Source organism: Thalassophryne amazonica, chromosome 7, assembly GCF_902500255.1.
Source record: "Thalassophryne amazonica chromosome 7, fThaAma1.1, whole genome shotgun sequence".
NCBI classification, from domain to species: domain Eukaryota; kingdom Metazoa; phylum Chordata; class Actinopteri; order Batrachoidiformes; family Batrachoididae; genus Thalassophryne; species Thalassophryne amazonica.
The window spans coordinates 88,607,175-88,631,280 of NC_047109.1; the positions used below are offsets into that span (position 1 = coordinate 88,607,175).

Below are 24,106 nucleotides of genomic sequence, written 5' to 3' on the forward strand. Positions count from 1 at the left end.
GTAAAGAAACAAGTTTGGATCGTTCATTTGAATTTATTTCTCACTCACACACACACAAACACACAAACACACAAGGGACATCACTTTAATTTCCTCTGCTTCGCTCACCTGGTTTTGTTACAAAGATGACTCAAAAGGACACGCACATTCAAGATGTGTAAAACGGCGTGCTGGATCAAAGTGAGACAAATATTAAAGCAAAAATACGCACAGCCCAAGCGCTCCCATGCAAAAAAAACAAACAAAAAAAGCTTGGGCTGTGCGTATTTTTGCTTTAATATAGGTTACAAAGATGAACATTTTTTTCAAGGCCAGGAAAAGAAAGTTCCAGGTCATTCGCCGTTTGTTACCATGACATAATATTACAAATGGTAAAATAACCAAAATTATTGTACAATTTTATTTATGAATCTGGTTTCTATACTGCGTCGGTTATTGCAACCGTAAGCGGCACAAAATTTGTTCATTCTCTCCACCGACTCCGGTTGACTGGTGCGAGCCTGTTGTGAAGAGACCCAGCCAATATGGCGGCGACGCTGGATTACGTTGCAGCAAGTAATAAGGGGTCTATGTCTATGGTGGGAGCCGCAACCAGCAGCCACTTCCTTAATTTCATTGGCTGGAAAGCTCTTTGCAGTGAGCGCTTCTGATTGGCTCACACAGACGCATCGCAAGTTGGTTCCCGCCTCTCTCTTTCGTACTGTGCTCATTTGTATGCACATTTATTTTTTCATTGCTTAAAATTCTGTTCATAAGTAGTTTTTAGCCGAAGTGTTTTTTTTTTAATTGACACTCATAATTAAAACAGAGCAGCAAATAATTAAATAAATGAATAGCCGGTGTGTGCCCCGCCTTCTTTTCCGCTGTTGCGGAAAAGAAGGCGGGGCCCAGCCAGACGTACTTTGTTGTTTCGGTGGACTGAAGAAGAAAGAAGAAGAAGAAGAAGAAAAAACGAAACAAAAACTAATTGGGACGTTTTCAGTGCAGCTGAGATTCTTCGTCTTTGGTAGCAGATAAAGTAAGTAGTTTCAGGCATTAAACTTTGATAACTTGTGCTGTTTTTGCGCTCTTCCTGTTTACGCCGTGGTTTTGTTTGTCTCTAAACTTTGGGCCAGACTTTGACCGTAATATACCTGTTTGTGCAGAAATCGCTATTATTGCGTTATATGTCTCTAATCATCGAAGCGAAAACTGTGAGCTGGTCATTTCTTGGGTAAGTTTTGGGTAACGACGGCAACCTTGGAGAAATTCGGGCGCGTTTCGTATCAAATTGGAGTTTATAATTATAGTATAGTAGATGTTTTATATTAAACATACATAAAACGTGTAAAACAATGTATTTTTTGAAGTGGTTTCCGGGAAGTGAACGATGCGTCCAACGTGACTTCACAGGAGTGGGAATTTGCGTCATAAATAAAAAGCGTGAGGAATGTTGCTAAAAGATGTACGCCAACTAGAAATATTAGCAACATATTCTGAAGTCAGTTAATATTCGTGACTAAATTTATTGTATTTATACAAGCCAAAGCTTTTCTAAGAAATGCTTTTAAAAAAGCTTTCAATTTCAATTTATTTTCATTTATATAGCGCCAAATCACAACAGAGTTGCCTCAAGGCGCTTCACACAAGTAAGATCTAACCTTACTAACCCCCAGAGCAACAGTGGTAAGGAAAAACTCCCTCTGAGGAAGAAACCTCAAGCAGACCAGACTCAAAGGGGTGACCCTCTGCTTGGGCCATGCTACAAATCAAATCAGTTTTATTTATATAGTGCCAAATCACAACAAACAGTTGCCCCAAGGCGCTTTATATTGTAAGGCAAAGCCATACAATAATTACGGAAAAACCCCAACGGTCAAAACGACCCCCTGTGAGCAAGCACTTGGCAACAGTGGGAAGGAAAAACTCCCTTTTAACAGGAAGAAACCTCCAGCAGAACCAGGCTCAGGGAAGGGCAGTCTTCTGCTGGGACTGGTTGGGGCTGAGGGAGAAAACCAGGAAAAAGACATGCTGTGGAGGGGAGCAGAGATCAATCAAGCAATCAATTTTTTTATATAGCGCCAAATCACAACAACCAGTTGCCCCAAGGCACTTTATATTGTAAGGCAAGGCCATACAATAATTATGTAAAACCCCAACGGTCAAAACGACCCCCTGTGAGCAAGCACTTGGCTACAGTGGGAAGGAAAAACTCCCTTTTAACAGGAAGAAACCTCCAGCAGAACCAGGCTCAGGGAGGGGCAGTCTTCTGCTGGGACTGGTTGGGGCTGAGGGAGAGAACCAGGAAAAAGACATGCTGTGGAGGGGAGCAGAGATCGATCACTAATGATTAATGCAGAGTGGTGCATACAGAGCAAAAAGAGAAAGAAACAGTGCATCATGGGAACCCCCCAGCAGTCTACGTCTATAGCAGCATAACTAAGGGATGGTTCAGGGTCACCTGATCCAGCCCTAACTATAAGCTTTAGCAAAAAGGAAAGTTTAAGCCTAATCTTAAAAGTAGAGAGGGTGTCTGTCTCCCTGATCTGAATTGGGAGCTGGTTCCACAGGAGAGGAGCCTGAAAGCTGAAGGCTCTGCCTCCCATTCTACTCTTACAAACCCTAGGAACTACAAGTAAGCCTGCAGTCTGAGGGCGAAGCGCTCTATTGGGGTGATATGGTACTACGAGGTCCCTAAGATAAGATGGGACCTGATTATTCAAAACCTTATAAGTAAGAAGAAGAATTTTAAATTCTATTCTAGAATTAACAGGAAGCCAATGAAGAGAGGCAAATATGGGTGAGATATGCTCTCTCCTTCTAGTCCCCGTCAGTACTCTAGCTGCAGCATTTTGAATTAACTGAAGGCTTTTTAGGGAACTTTTAGGACAACCTGATAATAATGAATTACAATAGTCCAGCCTAGAGGAAATAAATGCATGAATTAGTTTTTCAGCATCACTCTGAGACAAGACCTTTCTGATTTTAGAGATATTGCGTAAATGCAAAAAAGCAGTCCTACATATTTGTTTAATATGCGCATTGAATGACATATCCTGATCAAAAATGACTCCAAGATTTCTCACAGTATTACTAGAGGTCAGGGTAATGCCATCCAGAGTAAGGATCTGGTTAGACACCATGTTTCTAAGATTTGTGGGGCCAAGTACAATAACTTCAGTTTTATCTGAGTTTAAAAGCAGGAAATTAGAGGTCATCCATGTCTTTATGTCTGTAAGACAATCCTGCAGTTTAGCTAATTGGTGTGTGTCCTCTGGCTTCATGGATAGATAAAGCTGGGTATCATCTGCGTAATGATGAAAATTTAAGCAATGCTGTCTAATAATACTGCCTAAGGGAAGCATGTATAAAGTGAATAAAATTGGTCCTAGCACAGAACCTTGTGGAACTCCATAATTAACCTTAGTCTGTGAAGAAGATTCCCTATTTACATGAACAAATTGTAATCTATTAGATAAATATGATTCAAACCACCGCAGCGCAGTGCCTTTAATACCTATGGCATGCTCTAATCTCTGTAATAAAATTTTATGGTCAACAGTATCAAAAGCAGCACTGAGGTCTAACAGAACAAGCACAGAGATGAGTCCACTGTCTGAGGCCATAAGAAGATCATTTGTAACCTTCACTAATGCTGTTTCTGTACTATGATGAATTCTAAAACCTGACTGAAACTCTTCAAATAGACCATTCCTCTGCAGATGATCAGTTAGTTGTTTTACAACTACCCTTTCAAGAATTTTTGAGAGAAAAGGAAGGTTGGAGATTGGCCTATAATTAGCTAAGATAGCTGGGTCAAGTGATGGCTTTTTAAGTAATGGTTTAATTACTGCCACTTTAAAAGCCTGTGGTACATAGCCAACTTATAAAGATAGATTGATCATATTTAAGATCGAAGCATTAATTAATGGTAGGGCTTCCTTGAGCAGCCTGGTAGGAATGGGGTCTAACAGACATGTTGATGGTTTGGAGGAAGTAACTAATGAAAATAACTCAGACAGAACAATCTGAGAGAAAGAGTCTAACCAAATACCGGCATCACTGAAAGCAGCCAAAGATAACGATATGTCTTTGGGATGGTTATGAGTAATTTTTTCCTCTAATAGTTAAAATTTTATTAGCAAAGAAAGTCATGAAGTCATTACTAGTTAAAGTTAAAGGAATTCTCAGCTCAATAGAGCTCTGACTCTTTGTCAGCCTGGCTACAGTGCTGAAAAGAAACCTGGGGTTGTTCTTATTTTCTTCAATTAGTGATGAGTAGTAAGATGTCCTAGCTTTACGGAGGGCTTTTTATAGAGCAACAGACTCTTTTTCCAGGCTAAGTGAAGATCTTCTAAATTAGTGAGACGCCATTTCCTCTCCAACTTACGGGTTATCTGCTTTAAGCTGCGAGTTTGTAAGTTATACCACGTAGTCAGGCACTTCTGATTTAAGGCTCTCTTTTTCAGAGGAGCTACAGCATCCAAAGTTGTCCTCAATGAGGATGTAAAACTATAGACGAGATAATCCGTCTCACTCACAGAGTTTAGGTAGCTACTCTGCCCTGTGTTGGTATATGGCATTGGAGAACATAACAAAGAAGGAATCATATCCTTAAACCTAGTTACAGCGCTTTCTGAAAGACTTCTACTGTAATGAAACTTATTCCCCACTGCTGGGTAGTCCATCAGAGTAAATGTAAATGTTATTAAGAAATGATCAGACAGAAGGGGGTTTTCAGGGAATACTGTTAAGTCTTCAATTTCCATACCATAAGTCAACAAGATCTAAGGTATGATTAAAGTGGTGGGTGGACTCATTTACATTTTGAGCAAAGCCAATCGAGTCTAACAATAGATTAAATGCAGTGTTGAGGCTGTCATTCTCAGCATCTGTGTGGATGTTAAAATCGCCCACTATAATTATCTTATCTGAGCTAAGCACTAAGTCAGACAAAAGGTCCGAAAATTCACAGAGAAACTCACAGTAACGACCAGGTGGACGATAGATAACAACAAATAAAACTGGTTTTTGGGACTTCCAATTTGGATGGACAAGACTAAGAGTCAAGCTTTCAAATGAATTAAAGCTCTGTTTGGGTTTTTGATTAATTAAAAAGCTGGAGTGGAAGATTGCTGCTAATCCTCAACCTCGGCCTGTGCTACGAGCGTTCTGGCAGTTAGTGTGACTCGGGGGTGTTGACTCATTTAAACTAACATATTCATCCTGCTGTAACCAGGTTTCTGTAAGGCAGAATAAATCAATATGTTGATCAATTATTATATAATTTACTAACAGGGACTTAGAAGAGAGAGATCTAATGTTTAATAGACCACATTTAACTGTTTTAGTCTGTGGTGCAGTTGAAGGTGCTATATTATTTTTTCTTTTTGGATTTTTATGCTTAAATAGATTTTTGGTGGTCTGGGAGCAGGCACCGTCTCTACGGGGATGGGGTAATGAGGGGATGGCAGGGGGAGAGAAGCTGCAGAGAGGTGTGTAAGACTACAACTCTGCTTCCTGGTCCCAACCCTGAGTAGTCACGGTTTGGAGGATTTAGTAAAGTTGGCCAGATTTCTAGAAATGAGAGCTGCTCCATCCAAAGTGGGATGGATGCCGTCTCTCCTAACAAGACCAGCTTTTCCCCAGAAGCTAAGACATAAATTACAGAACAATTCATAATACGAATATACAGGAAATGCTGTTGGTGCACAGGACAGGAGGGTCGCCAGCACATATACAGTTCCCATCTCTAGATCGAGCTGCACCTTAAACAGAGATTAAAAAAAAAAACAGAATCAGGCATCAGAAAGAGAAGAAATACTGTATAATTTGCCAGCATTAAGAAAAACAATAAGAAAAACAGAAGAAACACTAAGGTGATCGTCGGGCACTAGCCCTTCACTAAAAGACCCAGAATTTAGGTAAAGTTGAGGCCGCAGCACGCTCCGTTTCCTAATAAAATTAATTAAAAGAGTAAAAAGTGTCAAACAAAACTATACCAGTATGCTAGCCATACGAAAGAGAAAATAAGTGCGTCTTAAGTCTGGACTTGAAAGTCTCCACAGAATCTGACTGTTTTATTGACGCGGGGAGATCATTCCACAGAAAAGGGGCACGATAAGAGAAAGCTCTGTGACCCGCAGACTTCTTATTCACCCTAGGGGCACAAAGTAGTCCTGCACCCTGAGAACGCAAAGCCCGGGCCAGTACGTAAGGTTTAATTAGGTCAGCTAGGTAGGGAGGTGCCAGTCCGTGAACAATATTATAGACTAGTACAAGAACCTTAAAATCTGATCTCACTGGGACAGGAAGCCAGTGAAGGGATGCCAAAATGTGTGTAATGTGGTTGAACTTTCTGCTTCGTGTCAAAAGTCTGGCTGCAGCATTTTGAACCAATTGGAGAGCCCTAATGCTGGACCGTGGTAAACCAGAAAATCGAACATTGCAGTAGTCCAATCTAGAAGAGAGAAACGCATGGATCAGGGTCTCAGCATCAGCCATAGACAAGATGGGATGAGTGTCGCTATATTTCGCAGGTGGAAGAAAGCAGTCCTCGTAATATTTCTAATGTGGAGGTCAAAGGACAATGTGGGATCAAAAATGACCCCAAGGTTCCTCACTTTGTCAGTGTGATGTATGACACATGAGCCTAGGCTGAGCGTTAACTGGTCAAATTGATGCCGATGTCTCACTGGACCAAGAACCATCATTTCAGTCTTATCAGAGTTTAAAAGTAGGAAGTTTCTAGACATCCAACTTCTTACTGATGCATGGCAATCTTCTAAGGATTTTATTTGAATGAGATTACTAGCAGTTATCGGCATGTATAACTGAGTATCATCAGCATAGCAGTGAAAGGTAATCCCAAAATGCCACAATATGTGACCAAGCGGTGCTGTATAAAGGGGAAAAAAGCTATATTTCTGAAGAAACTAAGTATTGTCAGTTTAGGGAAATTTGAATGGCTGTATGCAAGAACTAAAATGACATTTAGAAGCTAAACCAAAACTGCAATACACCACAGGATACTAGAGGGAGGCAGATGACAGAAACAGACAGCAGACACATTCGTCCATCCATTTTCTTACTCAATTACAGGTACAGCAGACACATGACATGTAAATAAAATAAGTCCCTTCGGCTTCTCTGTTGTTTTCACTGGAGGTTGCTACAGCAGATCCATAGTGCATCTGCATGTTAATTTGGCCCAAGTTTTACACCAGATGCCATCCTGACGTGTTGTATGGAAAATGGGCAGGAGTGGCCTTGAACCAGGAACCTTCCGCATTACAAGCAAGTGCACTCAACCTTTTGGCTGCCACCCTACATCCATGACATATGTAAATGACAAAAAATATAAAATTGCTGGAATAAACTAGAATAACTAAAATGTACAACACAATACAAAATATAACGCAATATTGACATAAACACTGGCTGTTTCAAATGTTTTGAAGAATGTTAAAGAATAACGTTATTGTTAAAGATGTCAGTTGGATATTTGATCATGAATTAATGAAGGGTTTAATTAAGAAACAAATATATACCATTAAATAGAATCCTCTTATTTGTTTTATCATCTATTATTAATTTTCATATAAATGTACAGAGTTCACATTTACGCTGTTTCACTGGTCATCAGTGTTTATGTAGGTTTCTATATATGAACTCTGCATTAAAAAATGCTTTGAAATTTCAGATGAGGTTTTGGTTAATTGTGGAACTAAAACTGAATTAAAAAAAAATGCTCATGGGAATGCAGCATCTTCTTTTCTTTCAGCAACAATCATTTCATGTATTTTTTAACAATTTTATTTATCATTTTCAACAATACATTATTCAGAAAACATTCCAGCAGTATACTATTCTGTGCTGTTCATTTTTTAAACACCAAACCCCAACAAATGACAAAAAGAGAAGGAGAACCATAAAACTATATACATAAAGAACCAACATCAAAATAAATAAATAAAAATAAATAACATAATAATAATAATAATAAAATAAAATGGAATACACAGAACGATTCACTTCACAGCTAACTGTAATAGTATATTAGTGATTTGGTTTCATGTTATGGTAAGGTGATCATTCTAAATGTTTCCATATATGTCAGAAAAGGCTGCCTTGCCTTGAGAGATTTTTCAGTTGAAACTGCTAGGGCATATCTCATCTTATCTAAATACAAAAATCTCATGAGCTCTGCAAGCCACTGCTCATGTGTGGGAGAGACTTCCTGTTTCCACCTCAAAAGTATCAGGTGTCTTGCAACCAGTGTAGTAAATGCTATCGAATTTGAATTATATTTTGGATGTAAGACGTCTGGAGGTATGACTCCAAAAATTGCAGTCAGAACAGAAGGGGAAAATTTAACATTATATATTTCTGAAAATGTCTTAAATATGGATGTCCAATAGTTATGCAGTTTAGAGCATGCCCAGAAGGTGTGAATGACATACATCTATTAGACAAGGAATCAGTTCCTGGATAAAACTTAGCCAGCTTTTCATTTCATGTAATTTAGCAACAAATTGTAGATGTGCTTCTTATTGTTATTAAGCTAATATGGACTGTAAGATTTTCAAAGTTAACACCAAAAAGAATCATAAATCGTGGTATTTTGAATGTTTGTGTAAGCATTTGATATTTTATTGAATGAGAAAGGGAGGTGCTCATATGACTTTACAAAGACTCATTTGAAACATTTGATTTAGTTAAAATAACAGTTGCTGTCATGATAAACACTGGAAAACTTTGATTCAGCTGTCAAAACACTGTGCTGATTGTTTGTCACCAAGATTATGGTGCAACAAAACGTTCATTCATGAACCAAGTCAAGTGCATTGCATTTGTTTTTAGTGACATACCTCGTAGCGTGTATCAAACATAACATCAATAATTGAATTGTTTATCATGTCATACAGGAAAAAAAATGTTTGCTGTTCAGTAACTGGTTCCAAGCTGTTGTCCATGTTTCAGAAATTCCAGTTTCAACAGCCAAACATGCCGCAGGGTTCAACACCAGGTTCACCGTGGTGTTTAGACGTGTCAGTAATATTGTCCGCTTTGATTTATACTCTTTCATAATAGATGCTGTGCTCATACTGATTTGTGCACAGCCGTCGAAATAGTACATTTTCAAATATTTCAAAACAGTTGTTTTTGAAGCTGATTCCACTTTTTGAAATTGCAGTCTCGATCACATGATTCAGTGACATCATAGGCTAGATGCTGCTTCTCAGTGAAGTTGCATGTATACGAGATGATTTTTGATCTGTGTTTCTGCTAGGTGAAACGCTGGGTTCTTAAGTTACTAACATTATTGAAGTAGTTTAAATAAATCAATAAAAACAACAAATAATTTGGTTTCTTAGTTGTTTTAAATGCAGCATTAACTGGCATCATCATGTGACCCAGCTGTGACAGCTCTGACAGCTGTCAAACTCGTAAGATAATAATTCACCATGTAACCAGTGTTGTGTTATTTTATCTTATAACATTTTGTTTATTTACTTGGCTGTTTGCAGCTGCCATAGTCATTCCATCTGCTCTCTAATTCCACTTTAGAGATGTCTGAGGAGAAATCTGCATATACCTCTTTGGAAGAGGGACCCCCTCCACAACCGGGGCAGCCAGCTGTTCCAGTAATGGGGATGCCCATGCCTGATCCAAACTTATATGGTGGTCCTGCCCCTGGCGGTCTCCCTTTCCCTTCACCAGGTGCTTTTGGACAGCCTGCATATTCTCAGGAGAAACCAGGCTCATCTGGTCCACCCATGGACAATCAAGGCACATCAGGATTTACCAACCCAAACTTTTATCCTGGATACTTTAACCAGGGTTTGTATCACAACATCAGCGGTATCTGTCATAATATAGCATTTGATAATATCAATGTTATTAGATTTATGAAGACGTTTTATATAATTTCTTGTATGTTGTTGATTTTACTTTAGATCCTGGGGCCAATATTGGTTACCATGCTGAGGATCCTCCACCATTTTACGAGAATCAAGACTTTGGTCATAGTTTAGACGACAAGACCATCAGACGTGCCTTTATTCGGAAGGCAAGTTGGCAGTGTGGTTGAAGAATGTTCTTAATTGCTTTTTAAAAGAGCGACACAATAATCTGCTCATTTTGATGTTCCAGAATAATTCAGTTTTTAATACAGGCCTGAGTGGGGGGGGGGGGGGGGGGGGGGGTCATCAGTGTTTAAGAAAATGCAGTGATAATTGGAAAAAACCCATTTTAATGTAAAATTGATGATAACTAAATTTATTGGCAGTTTCTTAGGCACAACAGTCTCTTCCACAGATACACATGCACACCAAAAAAGAACCCCAAAACATTCTCATTTAAACGAGCTTAACGTGTTTATATTTTAGTTACAGTCTCTAAATTCAGCAGCATCAAAACCAACTGGCATGTCACAGTTCAACAAAATCTGAACTAGAGGTACCCTAATTAAATGGATTACTTGAGCGACTATTTTCCTTCCTGTTCTGATCTCCCAAAACACAGAAATCACTTGAAATTGGGTTCAAATGTTGAATCATAAATGCTCGTTCTACTGGCAGTTAACACTAAACCCCTCATTTAATTCAACTTGACAATGTTTTGCCACGACCCGACCTCGGATGAAACAGAAGAAAATGGATGGATGGAAGTTTGAGAAAAAGCTTCAGAGCAGTTGTCATTGGGGAATGATTTCAAATGCAGAAGTTGGAGTTGAGAAACATCCAAGTTACCAAGTAGGGATTCTGACCTCTGGCGGTATTTAGTTTGCTTCCCCCCCCCCCCCCCCCCCCCGAGAGTTAGAAATTTCTAGTTTCCATTGAATACAGCATTAAATACGAAGCTGTCTTTTTTTTTTTTCTGGTTCACTGATGGGATTTTTATTTTACACTGCCTTACATTTTGTTTTAGGTTACTTCATTATTTGACTAAAAGTTAAAGAATAATTACTTAAAATAATCATTAGTTGCAGCATCATTAAAAAGTATTTTCCTGCTTGCTAATAATTTGCTATTCCTTCCAGGTATACCTGGTGTTAACAGCTCAGCTGCTGGTCACATTTGGCTTTGTGGCTATTTTCACCTTTTCGTACGATGTCAAGCTGTTTGTTGCGAATCACATCTGGACCTACTACGTGTCCTATGCAGTGTTCTTTGTGTGCATTATTGCACTCAGCTGCTGTGGAAGCTTTCGCCGGATGCATCCTTGGAACCTGATTGCATTGGTAAGCTTGTGCAGATATTATTATTATTATTGTACCTTTTTAATAATGGAAACGAAAGACAGGAACATTACAGCCCCTTTCACATTGGCGTAATCGTAGAGCTGCTCATTGTGGCGTATCGTCTACGCCGAGTTGAGCAGCTCTACGCCCACTTTTAGCAGCTCTACACTGAGTTTTTCTCCCTACGCAGCAGTATGTTGAGGGCTACGCGCATAAGGATGGAAGAAATGAAACATGTTTAATTTTCTTTGGCGTAGAGTGCTGGACATAGTTTTAAGCAGGTCTGCGCAGCGCAGCGTTACTGCATGCAAGTCTGTGCAACACGGCGCTCCTGTACACAACCAAAAACTGAGTGCATGAATCCAGAGGAATCAGTTGAGAACATGAGAACATGATCACACAGCCCACAGCACCTGTGTGTTCAGAACATGGAATCGAACCTCAACTCAGAAATCCAGAAACAGCTCTGACGTGGACGCTTTGTGTGTGTGTCTGATCAGACCTGTGACTTTAAAATAAAAGCCTTGTCGCTGCATGTCGGTGTGCTCATCAGACGCCCTGATCGATCAGGTCTGATCAAATCAGCGGACCTGATCGGAGCAACCGGAGCTTTAAAAGTTTAAGAAGTCACAGCACTTCATTCACGGCAGCTTTTACCACAGCCAGACTCAGCAGCATCTGTACACAATGAAAACCATCCACCAAAACAAATAATAATAATAATAATAATAATGTTAAATGGCTCTTTCTGACGTGAACCACACCGTGCAGGAGAGAACAGAGCGCACTTCCACAGAGGCAGAAAATAGCAGCTTTGGCTACATACGTGGCAGTAATTAAACTGTAAAAACCTAATGATACAGTCCACTGTTTTCCAAGTGGAGTGATGTGTTCTGCACAGCCGGCAGGAGTGAACTGGTTTTAAATAGCGGCAAGGACTACACGCGACTGTGTGCACACATTAAAAAGCGAACACATGCAGCTGCAAGCAGATCCACAAACACGGAAAAAGGCTGAGTACGCACGCATTTTGGGCGGATTTAAATGAAACACAACGCTGTAATGCGCAGCTCTACGAATATGCCAGTGTGAAAGAGGCTTAAGGAAATCCCGTGTTGTCTGAGTTGATGTGGACTGTTGAATACACATGGTGTTTGCATAGAATTGCATAACTTTCTTGTGAACATTTCGTCGTTTCACACTTACATATTTCAGTGACTGACATTCATGTTAATTACTTAATTAATTAAGTAATTAATTACTAATTAAGTAATTCTACAGCTAGCCAGGCCCCTGTAGTCGGTGCGGACCAAGGTAGCTTTGAATCGGTGTGTAACTTTGCAAAAACAATGTCGGACTCTGTAGTTTTCTCTGGGCCCCTCCCCAATCAGACTGGGAGTGACATGTTTAGCTGCATGTTCTCCTTGAATTGCTGGCTGTCTGAGTGGTGTCCAAAAAATGAGGTGGGCTTCATAGATAAATGGCAAAGCTTCTGGGGAAAACCTGGTCTTGTTAGGAGAGACGGCATCCATCCCACTTTGGATGGAGCAGCTCTCATTTCTAGAAATCTGGCCAATTTTCTTAAATCCTCCAAACCGTGACTATCCAGGGTTGGGACCAGGAAGCAGAGTTGTAGTCTTACAGACTCTCTGCAGCTTCTCTCCCCCTGCCATCCCCTCATTACCCCATCCCCGTAGAGACGGTGCCTGCTCCCAGACCACCAATAACCAGCAAAAATCTATTTAAGCATAAAAATTCAAAAAGAAAAAATAATATAGCACCTTCAACTGCACCACAAACTAAAACAGTTAAATGTGGTCTATTAAACATTAGGTCTCTCTCTTCTAAGTCCTTGTTAGTAAATTATATAATAATTGATCAACATATTGATTTATTCTGCCTTACAGAAACCTGGTTACAGCAGGATGAATATGTTAGTTTAAATGAGTCAACACCCCCGAGTCACACTAACTGCCAGAACGCTCGTAGCATGGGCCGAGGCGGAGGATTAGCAGCAATCTTCCATTCCATCTTATTAATTAATCCAAAACCCAGACAGAGCTTTAATTCATTTGAAAGCTTGACTCTTAGTCTTGTCCATCCAAATTGGAAGTCCCAAAAACCAGTTTTATTTGTTATTATCTATCGTCCACCTGGTCGTTACTGTGAGTTTCTCTGTGAATTTTCAGACCTTTTGTCTGACTTAGTGCTTAGCTCAGATAAGATAATTATAGTGGGCGATTTTAACATCCACACAGATGCTGAGAATGACAGCCTCAACACTGCATTTAATCTATTATTAGACTCAATTGGCTTTGCTCAAAATGTAAATGAGTCCACCCACCACTTTAATCATATCTTAGATCTTGTTCTGACTTATGGTATGGAAATTGAAGACTTAACAGTATTCCCTGAAAACTCCCTTCTGTCTGATCATTTCTTAATAACATTTACATTTACTCTGATGGACTACCCAGCAGTGGGGAATAAGTTTCATTACACTAGAAGTCTTTCAGAAAGCGCTGTAACTAGGTTTAAGGATATGATTCCTTCTTTATGTTCTCTAATGCCATATACCAACACAGTGCAGAGTAGCTACCTAAACTCTGTGAGTGAGATATGTTCTCTAATGCCATATACCAACACAGTGCAGAGTAGCTACCTAAACTCTGTGAGTGAGATAGAGTATCTTGTCAATAGTTTTACATCCTCATTGAAGACAACTTTGGATGCTGTAGCTCCTCTGAAAAAGAGAGCTTTAAATCAGAAGTGCCTGACTCCGTGGTATAACTCTCAAACTCCCAGCTTAAAGCAGATAACCCGTACGTTGGAGAGGAAATAGCGTCTCACTAATTTAGAAGATCTTCACTTAGCCTGGAAAAAGAGTCTGTTGCTCTATAAAAAAGCCCTCTGTAAAGCTAGGACATCTTACTACTCATCACTAATTGAAGAAAATAAGAACAACCCCAGGTTTCTTTTCAGCACTGTAGCCAGGCTGACAAAGAGTCAGAGCTCTATTGAGCCGAGTATTCCTTTAACTAGTAACGACTTCATGACTTTCTTTGCTAATAAAATTTTAACTATTAGAGAAAAAATTACTCATAACCATCCCAAAGACATATCGTTATCTTTGCCTGCTTTCAGTGATGCCGGTATTTGGTTAGACTCTTTCTCTCCGATTGTTCTGAGTTATTTTCATTAGTTACTTCCTCCAAACCATCAACATGTCTATTAGACCCCATTCCTACCAGGCTGCTCAAGGAAGCCCTACCATTAATTAATGCTTCGATCTTAAATATGATCAATCTATCTTTGTTAGTTGGCTATGTACCACAGGCTTTTAAGGTGGCAGTAATTAAACCATTACTTAAAAAGCCATCACTTGACCCAGCTATCTTAGCTAATTATAGGCCAATCTCCAACCTTCCTTTTCTCTCAAAAATTCTTGAAAGGGTAGTTGTACAACAGCTAACTGATCATCTGCAGAGGAATGGTCTATTTGAAGAGTTTCAGTCAGGTTTTAGAATTAATCATAGTACAGAAACAGCATTAGTGAAGGTTACAAATGATCTTCTTATGGCCTTGGACAGTGGCCTCATCTCTGTGCTTGTTCTGTTAGACCTCAGTGCTGCTTTTGATACTGTTGACCATAAAATTTTATTACAGAGATTAGAGCATGCCATAGGTATTAAAGGCACTGCGCTGCGGTGGTTTGAATCATATTTATCTAATAGATTACAATTTGTTCATGTAAATGGGGAATCTTCTTCACAGACTAAGGTTAATTGTGGAGTTCCACAAGGTTCTGTGCTAGGACCAATTTTATTCACTTTATACATGTTTCCCTTAGGCAGTATTATTAGACAGCATTGCTTAAATTTTCATTGTTACGCAGATGATACCCAGCTTTATCTATCCATGAAGCCAGAGGACACACACCAATTAGCTAAACTGCAGGATTGTCTTACAGACATAAAGACATGGATGACCTCTAATTTCCTGCTTTTAAACTCAGATAAAACTGAAGTTATTGTACTTGGCCCCACAAATCTTAGAAACATGGTGTCTAACCAGATCCTTACTCTGGATGGCATTACCCTGACCTCTAGTAATACTGTGAGAAATCTTGGAGTCATTTTTGATCAGGATATGTCATTCAATGCGCATATTAAACAAATATGTAGGACTGCTTTTTTGCATTTGCGCAATATCTCTAAAATTAGAAAGGTCTTGTCTCAGAGTGATGCTGAAAAACTAATTCATGCATTTATTTCCTCTAGGCTGAACTATTGTAATTCATTATTATCAGGTTGTCCTAAAAGTTCCCTGAAAAGCCTTCAGTTAATTCAAAATGCTGCAGCTAGAGTACTGACAGGGACTAGAAGGAGAGAGCATATCTCACCCATATTTGCCTCTCTTCATTGGCTTCCTGTTAATTCTAGAATAGAATTTAAAATTCTTCTTCTTACTTATAAGGTTTTGAATAGTCAGGTCCCTTCTTATCTTAGGGACCTCATAGTACCATATCATCCCAATAGAGGGCTCCGCTCTCAGACTGCAGGCTTACTTGTAGTTCCTAGGGTTTGTAAGAGTAGAATGGGAGGCAGAGCCTTCAGCTTTCAGGCTCCTCTCCTGTGGAACCAGCTCCCAATTCGGATCAGGGAGACAGACACCCTCTCTACTTTTAAGATTAGGCTTAAAACTTTCCTTTTTGCTAAAGCTTATAGTTAGGGCTGGATCAGGTGACCCTGAACCATCCGTTAGTTATGCTGCTATAGACTGCTGGGGAGTTCCCATGATGCACTGAGTGTTTTTCTCTTTTTGCTCTGTATGCACCACTCTGTATTTAATCATTAGTGATTGATCTCTGCTCCCCTCCACAGCATGTCTTTTTCCTGGTTTTCTCCCTCAGCCCCAACCAGTCCCAGCAGAAGACTGCCCCTCCCTGAGCCTGGTTCTGCTGGAGGTTTCTTCCTGTTAAAAGGGAGTTTTTCCTTCCCACTGTCGCCAAGTGCTTGCTCACAGGGGGTCGTTTTGACCATTGGGGTTTTTCCGTAATTATTGTATGGCCTTGCCTTACAATATAAAGCGCCTTAGGCAACTGTTTGTTGTGATTTGGCGCTATATAAATAAAATTGATTTGATATTAAATTGCATGAACAAAAATGTACTTTGTAGTTCATTTATGCTAAGTGACGATTTGGAGAGTTAAAAATGATTATAACGATGAAGTAAGGAGCCATTTGTTTCTTGTTTCCAGGCCATCCTGACGCTCTGTATGTCGTACATGGTGGGAATGATCGCCAGCTTCCATGACACTGACTCTGTGATCATGGCAGTGGGCATCACAGCTATTGTGTGCTTTACAGTGGTGGTGTTCTCGATGCAGGTTTGTAACTGCTCAGCCCTGCTTGTTTTATCCACACAGAGGATGGAGGTCATACTGCTTTGGTCACGTTAATGTGATTCCTTCCACAGACGAAGTACGATTTCACCTCCTGTTACGGTGTGCTCTTCGTGTGTTTAATCGTCCTGATCGTCTTCGGTATCCTCTGCATCATCATCCGGAACAACATTGTGCACATTGTCTATGCTGGACTGGGAGCATTACTCTTCACCTGTGTAAGTTCATAGACAATACCCTCCCAATAGCATGTGAACAACTGTTTACATGATGTTAGGTCCACGTCAGAAATTTTCGGTGTGGCCACTGTGGCGAAGTAAACAGTCTAATGAGGTTCTTGCAGTCTTAAATACAAAGCCTGTAATGGCTGTGTCAGTGACTTTTTGATGGTATGATGGCTCTTGGTATTTCAGATGTTTACGCTGATGACTGCAGTTCATGTTGATCTTTGGACTCATCCAAGTGACTTCTTTGGTTTCTGAAATACAATTCCAGTAGCATAAACTTCTAGACCTTTAAATATAACTGTCCATCAATTTTCCATACCTGCTTACTCCAATTAAGGGTCACGGGGGCGCTGCAGCCTATCCGAGCAGTCATAGGGCGTGAGGCGGGGTACACCCTGGACAGGACAAGACACCAGTCTATCACAGGGCCACATATAGATGGACAAACACATTTACATTCATGCGCACACCTACAGACAATTTAAAGTTTCCAATTCACTTAACCTGTATGTCTTTGAATGTGGGAGGAAACCGGAGCACCCAGAGGGAACCCACGCAAACACGGGGAGAACATGCAAACTCCACACAGAAAGGCCTCAGGTTAGAAACAATCCCACAACCTTCTTGCTGTGAGACAACAGTGCTAACCACTAAGCAGCCGTACTGCCCAATATATAACTAACTAATTTAAAATGGGAAAGCCTAAAAATCCAAATAGCATAAAATCTGCGTTATTTCACACCTAAATTTAAAGGTGATTTTTGTACAAATTTGACCATTTTTACTTTGTTTTGAAATGTAATTACTACTGAAAAAGATACCAGAAAAATTACAGTGAATGTTATTGGTGGTAAAGTATTTATTTTGGGGGGTTTCCATGACAAATGTAACACATTTACAGACAACCTTATGCTGTTGCATTTACCCACAACACATATGATGAAGTGGCATAGAGGAGGATTTTCTTTCACCAAAATGTCAAATCTAGGCTTGTATCCCAGATGTATCTTGTGGCAAATTGTTTAGAAATTTTTATATTGATTTACTGATTTACTTTTTGTATTTGAAATGGCAAAACAAATTAAAATGCATGAAATACCAAGGGGGTGAATACTTTTGGAGAGCGCTGTACCTTGCAACACAGTTGCATTCTCTCCTGAAGTGGCCCACAGCAACCACGTAGGAGATTGTTCTGGGGGTCGGGCTCGGGCTTCAAACGGCTTGGTCTGCTTTAATACTTCAAAGTTGTACAAGTTTGACAGGGTGGTCAGTAAACATCTGGCAGTCATCAGCACATTTCCTCAGTGGTGGGCACAGCCTTTAATCCAATAACTGAAAAGTTAACTTTTATAAAGCCAAACTGATAAACACCTTAAAAAATTAGCAGAGGTTACAGCTACAAGCTAAACCAGTAACTTTCAGTATTGCCTCAAGTACATTGGCAGCTACTGACACAACGAGTCAGTGCTTCTGTCTCAGATCAGCCTTCTGTCAGAGACTTGGTAACCAGAAAGAAAGGAAGGAAAAGAGAAGTGAAGAGAGAAAGAAAAGGAGAAAAAAAATCTTTTATTTTTCACACCATACATATTTGCAGGTTTATCACACAAGTCATGCACAGGCAGATAGTTTTGACTTACAGTACATTTTTTAAGCAAACTAATTTTGGTTTACAGAGTACAGACAGTGCATTATGGGGAAATTGCCATCTACTGGCCATCCAGTAGATGGCAGTGTTCATGGCACTGTGAACAGCAATTGCCACACATTCGCTAAAAGTGCTGAATTACTTACAAATACAGATTTATTTGTAAAACCCACCACATGTTACACTCGTGTGTTATATATGACCAACCACTGATGTCAGGAAACTAATTTTCCCATAATAAATTGCGGCATGTGTGTCTTTAAACACTAAAACCTTCAAAATTAGTGCATTACTTTAACTAAAACATATAGCGGATATTTTCACTTTGTAAAATGACAGAGGTGATGATGTTAATTTCAATAACTTGCCCAGAATTAGTTTGTTTAAAATTTTAACCATAACTCAAAACTGTCTGCCTGTGCATGACTCATGTGATATGCCTGCAAGTCTGTATGGTGTGAAAAAAAAAGAAAGATCTTTTTTATTCTCCCTTTTACTTTCTCTCTGGTAGCCAGCTCTGCTCTGCTAGCAGAGGATTGAGCACTGCCACTCATAGCTGTCTGTCTGCTACAAAACATGTAACATGCAGGCACCAAAATCTGTGATTTCAGACAGACAAATGTTTTTAACTTAAGCTTTATTCACTATGCCCATAAAAATATGTTAGCGGTCTAAAGGTTATCAGAAATAAAATTATTTGAAGCTAATTGGTCCGCTGATGCTTTTCAAAGTTATCTCAAGAGCTAATCTGCTAATGATAATGTTAGCTTTGATAACTAGCAGTCCGCAGATTAGCGGAACTGTGCTCACCACTGCTGTTGACATCAAGAATAGAACTATCGGCTTCAGGAGAAGTGGCACACAGCTACTTTGGGCTTCACACGATATTGTGCGCGTTTTGAAAGCTTCAATTAATGTCTATGAGCCAATCAGCAAATTAATGTTTCTTGATTCTTTCATTTGTCCAACTACACTCAGTAAGTATACAGAAGGCATTAAGAGTTAGTAGCACTAACTGTTTCAAAGTCTGTCCTCACCACAATTTTGCTGTTAAGCTCAGAGTCACCTGCTGTAGTCAGTCACCACAGCTTCCTCTCTTGAGTGTTCATAGTTACAAAATCTGATAAAGTTATGCAACTTTGTTGTACACACTTAGGGATCCAGTGCGACTGAAAAGTATTCACAGCGCTTCACTTTTTCCACATTTGTTAATGTTACAATCTTTCCAAAATAGATGAAATTAATTTTTTCCCATCAAAATTCTACTCAAACCCCATAATGTCAACATGAAAACTTTTTTTTGTTTTTTAAATGTTTGCAAATTTATTAAAAATAAAAAATTAAGAAATCGCATATGCTTAAGTATTCACACCCTTTGCTCAATACTTCATTGATGCACTTTTGGCAGCAACTACGGCCTCAAGTCTTCTTGAATATGAGGCCACAAGCTTGGTGCACCTATCTTTGAGCAATTTTACCCATTCCTCAGGTTTTCATACAGGATGTCTCTGTACATTGCTGCGTTCCTCTAAAGCCTGGGTCCCACCGAATAATGAAGGATGAATAATGAGCCACACAGCATGTTTTCTTTGCTAGGGGAGGGTTTCTTCAACTATCGTGGGAGTTTCGTGGCTCTTAGAGGCATTATCTTCAGTTAACGAGGCTCCTCTCTAAGTTCAAAATTTAGCAACAACGGCATGGCGCAGTTTGTGTACAAGTTACTGCAACGACTTAGAGGCATTTGCGTGATGCTTATGAGGCTGCTAAAAGCCCATTATCCGTGCATCTGGCAGCCACGCAGGACCTGAGCGGCTGCCCTCTTGCGCACACAATTCCACCTGCTCTGTGCGCTGGACGCTGTATATAAAATAAATATTTTGTAGCGGATTAATCATTTTCTGCCAAACCTTGGATGCTGAAAACGCCTCTAATCGCTTCTGGAATCACAGAAGACTGTTTCATCTGGATGCTTTTTTCCTCTTTCCTGCTCCATATGGAATGTATTTTGAACAGCTTAAGGTAACTATTTTTAATGTTTTTATAGCTTGATAAAGCAGTTCCTAGCTGTAAAAGTATGTCTATAGTTGATTTAATATCTTGTTAATGGATTACATGAGCTCTGCTGTGTGTGCACACTGATGCAGTGACTCATCATGCTCCAAAGGAGCATTTAGGCAGAACGCCAGCTCACGAAAGAGTGATTTTTCATTCAATATTGGACGAACACAAAGTTAAAATTAGGATGACTGTGTGAAAGTGGATGTGTGTTTAAAGCTGCAGAAGGAATAACGCCAGTGAAGTCGCTAAAAGCAGAGCTGTGCAGCCACACAGGCGAGTGCGCAAAAGGCAGATTTTGAAGACAAACCACAAAGTTAAAAGTTGTATCACTGTGACTTGTAAGCTGTGGAAGAAATATATATATATATATATATATTTTTTTTTTTTTTTTTTTTACGTGATCCACAGGTGTATATAATTAAAGCGGCCACCTCATTCTGTATGCAGAACGGCACCGCGCGCAAAAGAGCGATTTTTGCAGAAATAAATGGACGAACACAAACTTTAAAGTGGGATCACGGTGTGAAATGACTGTGTTTAAACCCAGGGAAAAAATAAAACCAGCAAGCCACAGATGGAAAGGAAGCCAGTGAGAAGGAGCTCAGAGGCAGTTATCCAGCAATGGAGAACAGCAGCACGCGCGCAAAAGAGTGATTTGCAGAAATAAACGGACAAACATAAAATTTAAAGTGGGATTATGGTGTGTGTGTGTGTGTGTTTAAAGCCAGGGAAAAAATAAAGCCAGCGAGCCACGGACCCAGCGAGGAGCACAGAGGTGGCTGTCCAGGAGCCCTTGGTTCAGTTCTAGCTGGTATGGTGCATTACAGGTGGACAGCAGCCTGGCGCACAGTGCACAACCGCGGGACTGTACTGGAGCGTCTATTTTTGGACTGTTTAAAAAATGTGACATCTTTAAATGCTGCTGTGAATCTGTGAATTGAAAACCCACAATTTAAAGAGACCAGGTGTGGGAAGGCTGAAGGTTTTGGTCCAAACCATCATGCCTAAATGCGCCAACATTGCGTTATCATGGCGCTACGTGGCTTAGTGTGGCTGATGTGAGCCATTCGAGGCTCTAATGACAGGTCGATCGTGGCTCACTAGAGGCTGCTATGTGGCACATGCGGGGTACAGAGAGGCACATAGAGGCACCTTCATAGTGGATACATGATAGATGAAAACGTGGGTCATTCTTCGAATAATTGCTGACACACCCATGCGTGTGCAAGTGCTTATTATTCGGTGGGACCCAGGCTTTACCCCCAATCCTGACTAGTCTCCCAGTTCATGCCACTGAAAAACATCCGCACAGCATGATGCTGCCACCATCATGCTTCACTGTAGGGATGGTGCTGTTTTCCTCCAAACATGACACTTGGCATTCACCAAAGAGTTCAATCTTTGTCTCATCAAACCAGAGAATTTTGTTTCTCATGGTCTGAGAGTCCTTCAGATGCCTTTTGGCAAACTCCAGGTGGGCTGCCATGTGCATAAGGAGTGACTTCCGTCTGGCCACTCTATCATACAGGCCTGAGTGGTGGATTACTGCAGAGATGGTTGTCCTTCTGGAAGGTTCTCCTCTCTCCACCGATGAATGCTGGAGTTCTGACAGAGTGACCATCAGGTTCTTGGTCACCTCCCTGACTAAGACCGTTCTGTCCCGATCGCTCAGTTTAGATGGGTTGTCAGCTCTAGGAAGAGTCCTGGTGGATCCGAACTTTTCCATTTACAGATAATGGTGGCCACTGTGCTCATTGGGACCTTCAAAGCAGCAGAAATGTTTCTGTACCCTTCCCCGGATTTGTGTTTCGAGACGATCCTGAATCAGAGATCTGCAGACAATTCCTTTAACTTCATGTTTGGTTTGTGTTCTGACATGCACTGTCAACTGTGGGACCTCATATGTAGACAGGTGTGTGTCTTTCCACAGCTGTCCAATCAACTGAATTTACCCCAAGTGGTATCCAGTTAAGCTGTAGAAACATCCCAAGGATGATCAGTGGAAACAGGATCTACCTGACCTCAATTTTGAGCTTCATGGCAAAGGCTGTGAATACTTATGTACGTGTGATTATTTATTTATTCATTTTTTTTATTCATAAATTTGCAAAAAAAAACTTTTTTCCCCACATTGTCATTATGGGGTATTGTGAGTAGAATTTTGAGGGGAAAAAATGAATTTTATCCATTTTGGAATAAGGCTGTAACATAACAAAATGGAAGAAAGTGAAGCGCTGTGAATACTTTCCATATGCACCGTAAAATGAAGTTGCCAGGCCCTTCCAAGTATTATACTGCAGGATTAGCATTCAAATAAAGGATTCACAAACAGTAAAATTATTTTTTATTACTTAAGTGGTTAAAAAAATTAGGACATTTACCTTTAACTGACTGCCTTGGTAGAAAAACAGTTTAGCAATTATTCATGTCATGCTTTTGACGAACGTTCGAAGGATGAGATGTCACTTGCTGGAAAGATTCATCCGTGCACATTTCTGTTTCCTGTAGTCGGCTGAACCCACCATGTGATAAGTCTGATTGTAAATTTTTCTGCAGTTAAAGAAACAGCATGTTTTCCAGTGTTTTGACTTATTTTGATTTGTGACAGTTCCTGGCGGTGGACACGCAGCTGCTACTCGGCAACAAGGAACTGTCCCTGAGTCCAGAGGAATATGTTTTTGCAGCTCTGAATCTGTACATGGATATTATCAACATCTTCCTGTACATTCTGGCTATTTTTGGAAAAGTACGGGGCTGAGCAGGAGGAGCAGCCGGCCCAAAGTCTAGTTTTGACTTCATGTATGGAAATTAGTTCATATAATCTTTTCTTGGCGTGTGCATCACTTTCTTATTCTTCACACACTTTATCTTTTTTATGATTGTTTTAATCTGAAAATGAACTGCTGTCAATGTCATATGTCGTGATTTTTGGGGGAAATGTAAATGGCCTGTCTTGTTGACACATGAAAACATGCATAAAACGTGTATGTAATCACAGTACCTGAAAATAGCTTCCTTTGATTACTTTTATTTCACTATGTCACTGTACAAAATATACATGGTGTAATGGAACATATGTTATTGCTTTGCTTTTGGACAATCAACATTATGGGTAGTAAGATGATGTGAAAAAACACGTGGATCTAAGAGGCTTAAATGGGTTAAGGTTAACAACCTTTTGGCTTAGCCATTGTTTTACTGTGAACATTGTCTTTTCTCTCTCTCTCTCTTGATCTGACCAGGGTTTTTTTTTTTTCTCTCACTGTTACATGGTGTTGGTTAAATTTTGTCATTCCATTGGAGGAGAATAACATAAAAAAGAATAGATTGTTGTTGTTGTGTGTTTTTTTTTTAATTGGAGTACAAAATAATTTTAAATCTTTTCCTCCCCATCTGCTAGCCTGCAGTTTCTTTATTACTTGTACCAAGCAAAGGTTTTAAGCACATTAAATGACTTGAACTGCTAATAATAATACTAAATCGTGGGCAGCTTACAAAAAATGGATTTTATTTTTAAAACGTTGTATGGGATTGGATTACACAATACA

At 39.9% G+C, this 24,106-nt stretch overlaps 1 protein-coding gene across 2 annotated transcripts; it reads left to right on the forward strand.

The window, feature by feature from the left end:
- Positions 1-875: 875 nt before the first annotated feature.
- On the forward strand, positions 876-23,890 carry grinab (glutamate receptor, ionotropic, N-methyl D-aspartate-associated protein 1b (glutamate binding)). 2 transcript variants are annotated; one of them, XM_034174980.1, is made up of 7 exons: positions 876-1,018; positions 9,550-9,843; positions 9,939-10,051; positions 11,024-11,224; positions 16,485-16,613; positions 16,703-16,846; positions 23,167-23,890. In XM_034174980.1, the coding sequence occupies exons 2-7, from the start codon at positions 9,552-9,554 to the stop codon at positions 23,314-23,316; spliced, it is 1,029 nt and encodes a 342-aa protein (XP_034030871.1). In that variant the 5' UTR covers positions 876-1,018; positions 9,550-9,551; the 3' UTR covers positions 23,317-23,890. The 2 variants fall into 2 exon arrangements, with proteins under 2 accessions (XP_034030871.1, XP_034030872.1); XM_034174981.1 differs by having other exon boundaries at positions 9,550-9,822; positions 23,167-23,316.
- Positions 23,891-24,106: the final 216 nt, after the last annotated feature.

Excerpts from the sequence above, each read along its gene's own strand:
- grinab (XM_034174980.1), top strand. The coding sequence starts at position 9,552 with ATGTCTGAGGAGAAATCTGCATATACCTCTTTGGAAGAGGGACCCCCT. Across the intron at positions 10,052-11,023 it reads GACGTGCCTTTATTCGGAAG|GTATACCTGGTGTTAACAGC; the intron begins GCAAGTTGGCAG and ends TATTCCTTCCAG. Across the intron at positions 16,614-16,702 it reads TGGTGGTGTTCTCGATGCAG|ACGAAGTACGATTTCACCTC; the intron begins GTTTGTAACTGC and ends TTCCTTCCACAG.